Consider the following 6,510-nt stretch of genomic DNA (forward strand, 5'->3'; position numbering starts at 1 on the left):
AAAAAAAGGAGAAGTCTCACCTTTTATTATTTTTGCAGTTCAGTTACCTAACTAGCTCAGTATATGTTGCTTTTTATTCCTTGCTTCTGTGTACAGCATAAGGTTAGATCCAGACACAATGGGGTCTGGATCTAACACAACGGGAATCCCCTTTCCCCACCACACATTGGAAAGGAGACGGCCTCTTGAATGACGGCACTTCTCACTGCCCCTGCACTTTCCCCAATCAAGTGAATACCGTATTTTTCGCTCCATAAGACGCACTTTTTTTCCCCCAAAAGGAGGGGGAAAATGTGCCTGCGTCTTATGGAGCGAATACCTATCGCCCGACACCTGGGACATGCAGTTTCGGGCGCCGGGCGAGTAGTTTCTTTTTGTACATTCAGCCCTGCTCGTGACAAGCAGAGCTGAATGTACAGTGGGAGCCGCTGTTCGTTTAATACAAGGGATCTAATTAGATCCCTTGTATTAAATCGAGCGGCATCGGCGATTAGTGTCCGCCCCCCGCCGAGGTTTTCTGGGTCCCCCGTACCTCTGCGGGACTGTGACCCGTCACGATCCCCCATAGGAGCTCACCATAGAGCCCATTGAGCAGACGAAGAACAACGTTCTTCGTGTGATTACTGAGACAGCGCCACCTGTCTCAGCAGTCACTAACTGCAGCTTCTGTGACAGAATTTCTGTCATAGAATTTCTGTCACAGAAGCCATGCGTCCTATCGTCCGGAGCGTCTTATAGACCGCAAAATACGGTAATAGGAATGCAGAAGGAGGGATGCACAGTGACAGGGTCTGGAAGGGGAACCTTGTTTTGTGTCAGGAAAGGACTCTGCACAAATGAAGGCACTGACAATCAAGAGGACCATCTCCCTTGAAGAGCAGGGTCCAGGGGAAGGGAGAGGGTGGGTACCATGCTGTCACCCTCTAGGTGGGTCTTTGTTTATGGACTGTACATTAAGCCCCCATTCACACTAGAAACGGCCGGCACATACAGCTCCGTGCTCAGCCGTATCGGGCAGCTCCCGGGAAGGACAGGTGCTGCGTGTGATTAGTACGCAGCTCCCATCCTTCTCTATGGGACTACGCGGCAGTACGCCGCCCTATGCTCACCCGCCCTGCACATCCGTGCGGGTGAGCGTACGCTGACGAGATGGATCCTGTCTGCGTCTGAGCCAGGAAACACGCACCCGTACGGACCTCCACTTGGGGTGAGCGTAGGGCGTATGGCCGCGTAGTCCCATAGAGAAGGACGGGGGCTGCGTACTAATCACACGCAGCACCTGTACGTGCCAGACGTTTCTCGTGTGAATGAGGGCTTGTAGTGTCAAAGGAGCTCCAGTTATATTGGGGGTTAATCCAGAGAAGATGTATGCACTGATCCTGCAGCCTGGTTAGTTGGAAGGGAAGCATCCATGTAACAGCACGGTGAAAAAAACACATAAAACATCTCGCCTGTCACCCATCAGATGAAAGTCCCAGATTGTTATCAGGATAGACGGCACATGAAGAGAGCAGAGTCCAGTCCAGCTGCGACCTCGCCTTGAGGAGAACCAGCTACAGCAGTGCTCAGCCACTGGATCAGATCTGTGTCTTCCAGCACCGGCGTTCTGGAATCATTCTGGACTGGACTCTGCTCTCTCCATGTGCCATCTATTCTGATCACAATCTTGGACCGGCAGCTGAGATCGAACTTTCATCTGATGTGTGACAGGCGAGATGTTTGTTAATTATCCTGTAAGTGCATTACTTTTAACTTTGTATTAAGCAGTCACTTTTTATACTGCACTTAGATCTGTGGGCCGGTTTTTTGTTTTCTTCACAGAAGCATGGGAGAAAAAGTAGGGATGCACCGATACCGGTATTTCGGTATCGAGTACCGATATTTGTTTTCCGGTACTCGCCGATACCGAGTACTGGAAGTCCCATTCAGGAAGCCAGACAGTGTGTAATGACTCGACACCTGGCTTCCTAATTAGCCGGGAAGCCAGGCAGTGTGTAAAGAGTCGCTACCCGGCTTCCCGATTAGCAGGGAAGCCGTCTCCATGCTTCTTTTCACTAGGTGACGAGAAAGCATGGAGCCGGCTTTCTGGCCAATCAGGCCAACCAAAGCCGGGCACTGTGTAATGACGCGGCGCCCGGCTTCCTGATTGGCTGGGAAGCCGGCTCCATGCTCCCTCGTCATGAGGTGACAAGGGAGCATGAAGCGTGCTTCACGACCAATCAGAAACCGGGCGCCGCGTCATTATACGGCGCCTGGCTCCATGCTCTCTCGTGGCAAGAGAGCATAGAGCCGGTTTCCCGGCCAATCAGGAAGCCGGACAGTGTGTAATGACGTGCTGCCCAGCTTCCTGATATCAGAAGTATCGGGCTAAGCATCGGAGCATTTCGGCAAATAGAGTGCTCGCCCATATACTCGGCATCGATACTAGTATCGGTGCATCCCTAATAAAAAGCAACATACTCTGTGGGAATTGGGAGACTGAGCCGGGAAAAATAAACAAGGTTAGATGACTTCTTTAAAGTGATCCATTACTTTTGGGCATGGAGCAGCGAGTGACTAAGTCACCTTCCATCCATTTACGATTGGTTGAAGATTCATGTCTAAGCTGCAACCAGCATGGCTTGGAGCTTACATTGGGCATCTGGTGTCAAACGACTTTTGTTCGCACCAAAGCAGGTTTTCCATTCCCATACAAGTCTATAGGAATGCAAAACCCACTTAAAGCATAAAAGGTCAAATGCATCTGTCTGTGATCTCAGAAGCATCTCAAACTGATGTCATTAGCACATCCTCAAGGCCCATCAACACAGACCCTTCTACAGATATTATATACTGCAAGTGTTTTGTATTGTCATTGATTCCATCAGCTCCATCATGAACGTGCCTGGAGAGTCCACACTCAGGCGCGAGTTCCTCCGGCTGCAACAAGAGAACAAGAGCAATTCAGAAGCCCTGAAACAGCAGCAGATGGGCCCACAGCACCGCGATTCAGAGGCACACATCAAACAACTTCTGCATGAGCGCCAGAGACGCATCGAGGAGCAAAAAGAAGAGCGCCGGCGTGTGGAAGAGGTGAGGATATTGATGGATCATTCATGGTCACGTGGCTCCTGCTTCTAATAGTTTGTTCACCTACATTAGGATTGTTCTTCTGATGGCTTATAGGGCTGAACTAGTCACAGGAGATGAGTAAATTATTGCTTGAAAGTGGACGTGTCGTCTTCTTACGTTTCAGCAACAACGGCGCGAGCGAGATCAGAGGAAACAGCAAGAGAAGGAACAACAGAGGAGACGAGACGACCTGCGTAGGGAGGAGGAGAGACGGCTGGCCGAGAGGGAGCAAGTAAGTACACACATCTGCAGATCTCTGTAGAGATAGAGAAGGGATTTACTAAGACCAGAGGCACTAACAATACTCATTTCTGTTTATTATCTGCTGCATTATGTAAACACCTTACTGCAACACACGCACACCTCTGCTGTCAATTCCAGACTGGACACACCTCTGCTGTCACTGCCAGACTGGACACACCTCTGCTGTCACTGCAACACACGCACACACCTCATCACTGTTAGACTGGACACCCCTCTGCTGCCACTGCCAGACTGGACACACCTCTGCTGTCACTGCCAGACTGGACACACCTCTGCTGTCACTGCCAGACTGGACACACCTCTGCTGTCACTGCCAGACTGGACACACCTCTGCTGTCACTGCCAGACTGGACACACCTCTGCTGTCACTGCCAGACTGGACACACCTCTGCTGTCACTGCAACACACGCACACACCTCATCACTGTTAGACTGGACACCCCTCTGCTGCCACTGCCAGACTGGACACCCCTCTGCTGCCACTGCCAGACTGGACACACCTCTGCTGTCACTGCCAGACTGGACACACCTCTGCTGTCACTGCCAGACTGGACACACCTCTGCTGTCACTGCCAGACTGGACACACCTCTGCTGTCACTGCCAGACTGGACACACCTCTGCTGTCACTGCCAGACTGGACACACCTCTGCTGTCACTGCCAGACTGGACACACCTCTGCTGTCACTGCCAGACTGGACACACCTCTGCTGTCACTGCCAGACTGGACACACCTCTGCTGTCACTGCCAGACTGGACACACCTCTGCTGTCACTGCCAGACTGGACACACCTCTGCTGTCACTGCCAGACTGGACACACCTCTGCTGTCACTGCCAGACTGGACACACCTCTGCTGTCACTGCCAGACTGGACACACCTCTGCTGTCACTGCCAGACTGGACACACCACCTTACTCTAAGGCACACCACCTTGTGTTACATTACACCTTACTCTAAAACTGGACACAGCTTCCTGTCACTCTAAGACTGGACGCACCTCTTATTACACTGCACCATACTGCAAGGCTACCTGCACACCTTTCTTGTCACTGCAAGACTGGACACCGGTCTTATTATACTGCACAATACCGCAAGACTGGGCAGAGCTCTCCTGTTCCTGCAAGACTGGCCACACACCTCTCTAGTCAGTGCGCCTTCCAGACTGCACACAGCACTCCTGTCAGTGCACCTTACTGCAAGGCTGGACACATCTTTCCAGTCACTGCCACACTGAGCATTTAATACAGCTCTCCTTTCATTGCAAAATTGAACATTCATCTCCCGTTCGTGTCCTTCCCTATCAGACTTCTTACATCAGGAATGTCACTGCAAAACTGAACAAATCTTACCTGTCACTATAACCATAGACAGGCCTCCCCTGTAACTGCAACTTACTGCAAGACTACCCATGCCACGCCTGTCATTTCACTGGAATACTGGACACACACAACGGTCACTTCACCTTACTAGCAGACTGAACACAGCTCACAATATATTCACATCTGTTGTTTGTCCAGTTTCAGATTTTTTTTTTACTTTGTGATTTCTCCGTGTTTCCTGCCTGTGTTTCCCTGCAATGAATGTGACTGATTTGTGTGGGTCTTCTGTGTGTGTGTGTGTGTGTGTGTGTGTGTGTGTGTGTGTAACATGGACAGGATGATGCCTCTCGTCCTCCATGTTGTGCATGCTATTGTTGTATGGAGTCGGCCTTGTTGTTGGTGCAGGGAAGGGAATACTGTTCATGTCTAATGTGGGACTGTTCCGTTTCTGAGCGGGTCCCTGTGTTCTCCTTCTTAGCTTGTTCTACTCTGATTAATCTTATTGTTTATTGTGGAACACAGCAACATGGAATGTGCTCCCTGCCTGCAGGAGGATTGACACTAAAAACCTTGACGTGTCCCACAACCAGAAGCAACGGTCAGTTTCTCATTATATGTAGGAGAAAGAAATGCCTACATCTGTAAATGATGTATTAAATATGCAAATCTGCTAATTCTTTGTCCATCAGCACTGCTTGGACCGAGAAGCAGAGGTTAGAGCCCCCCCCTCCCTCCCAAAAAGCCTGTTCTGAAAAATGAACTGTTAATGCAATTAGGAGACAGTATCACGGACAGTACTCAACTGTGTTGCTTCAGCATACAAACACAGTTTAGACAATTGTGCACTTCCAACCTCGTAGAAACCGTTTGGAGAATCCCCTTTTCTATTCCACCATGACTGTGAAGTCAGCTCCATAAACACATGGTATGATGAGATTGGTGTGGAGGAACACAAGTGTCCTGCACAGAGCCCTGACCTCAACCCTACTGAACACTTTTTGGATGAATTGATTGCAATCCAGGACTTCTCATCCAACATCAGTACCCGACCTTCCAAATGGGTACACATTCCCACAGACACACTCCAAAATCTTGTGGAAATCCTTCCAAGAAGAGAGGAGATTGTTATAGCCACAAAGTCCATGGTTCTGGATTGGGATGTCCAACATATAGGTGTGATAGTCAGATGTTTACAAACTTTTACCTATGCAGTGCACCTGTCCTTAGAGATTGTACCCTCATCTGAAGAAGGGAGGGATGAACAGATGGCAAATGATGGCCTTTATATGTTGAGCGAGTAGCCCATACTCTTAGTGGTCTAGTCTTCATCTTCTCTCCTGTCGCCTTTTGTGTCCCTGTAATGATGATGTAAGGAGAGCGCAAGTCCCTCCATTAATTGTCGCCTATTATGAAGCTTGGTTCCCAAATGGTTTAGATGGCTTAGGGTAAATGAGGAAACATTGGAGCCTGAGGCTGGCCATACACCTATCAATTTATTTTTTCCGTTGAACGAAAGAAATTGACCTGATTCCTCCAACACAAACATCACGTCGATCGAGGAATCCCACTGTTTACATTGTATTCTGACAGCGGCTGCCGGCCACTGTCAGAATACCCAATCAGAGCGGGCAGCTCATTGGCTGCTGGCTCTGATCGATCAAAAATTTCCCAGCCGGCTCCTTCGATCAGCTGATTGAGGAATGCCGGCTGAAGGGGAGCCGACAGCCCCAAACACGGTGCGAATTTTGGCCGGTACATTAAAAACCGGCCGAAATTCGACCAGTGTATGGGCATCTCGTGTCTGTTTCTGGGGGGGGG

The 6,510-nt window shown here is 49.8% G+C and overlaps 1 protein-coding gene across 4 annotated transcripts in view; it reads left to right on the top strand.

Moving 5' to 3' along the window:
* MINK1 (misshapen like kinase 1) overlaps positions 1–6,510 on the top strand; it is a 102,665-nt gene that overhangs the window by 62,359 nt on the left and 33,796 nt on the right. For all 4 annotated transcript variants that reach the window (XM_018565825.1, XM_018565826.1, XM_018565827.1 and 1 more), the window contains exons 12-13: positions 2,868–3,072; positions 3,236–3,343. In XM_018565825.1, the coding sequence (XP_018421327.1) occupies positions 2,868–3,072; positions 3,236–3,343 (313 nt within the window). The remainder of the gene's footprint in view (positions 1–2,867; positions 3,073–3,235; positions 3,344–6,510) is intronic.

Source organism: Nanorana parkeri, unplaced genomic scaffold (assembly GCF_000935625.1).
Source record: "Nanorana parkeri isolate BGI_ZX_2015 unplaced genomic scaffold, ASM93562v1 scaffold890, whole genome shotgun sequence".
NCBI lineage: Eukaryota > Metazoa > Chordata > Amphibia > Anura > Dicroglossidae > Nanorana > Nanorana parkeri.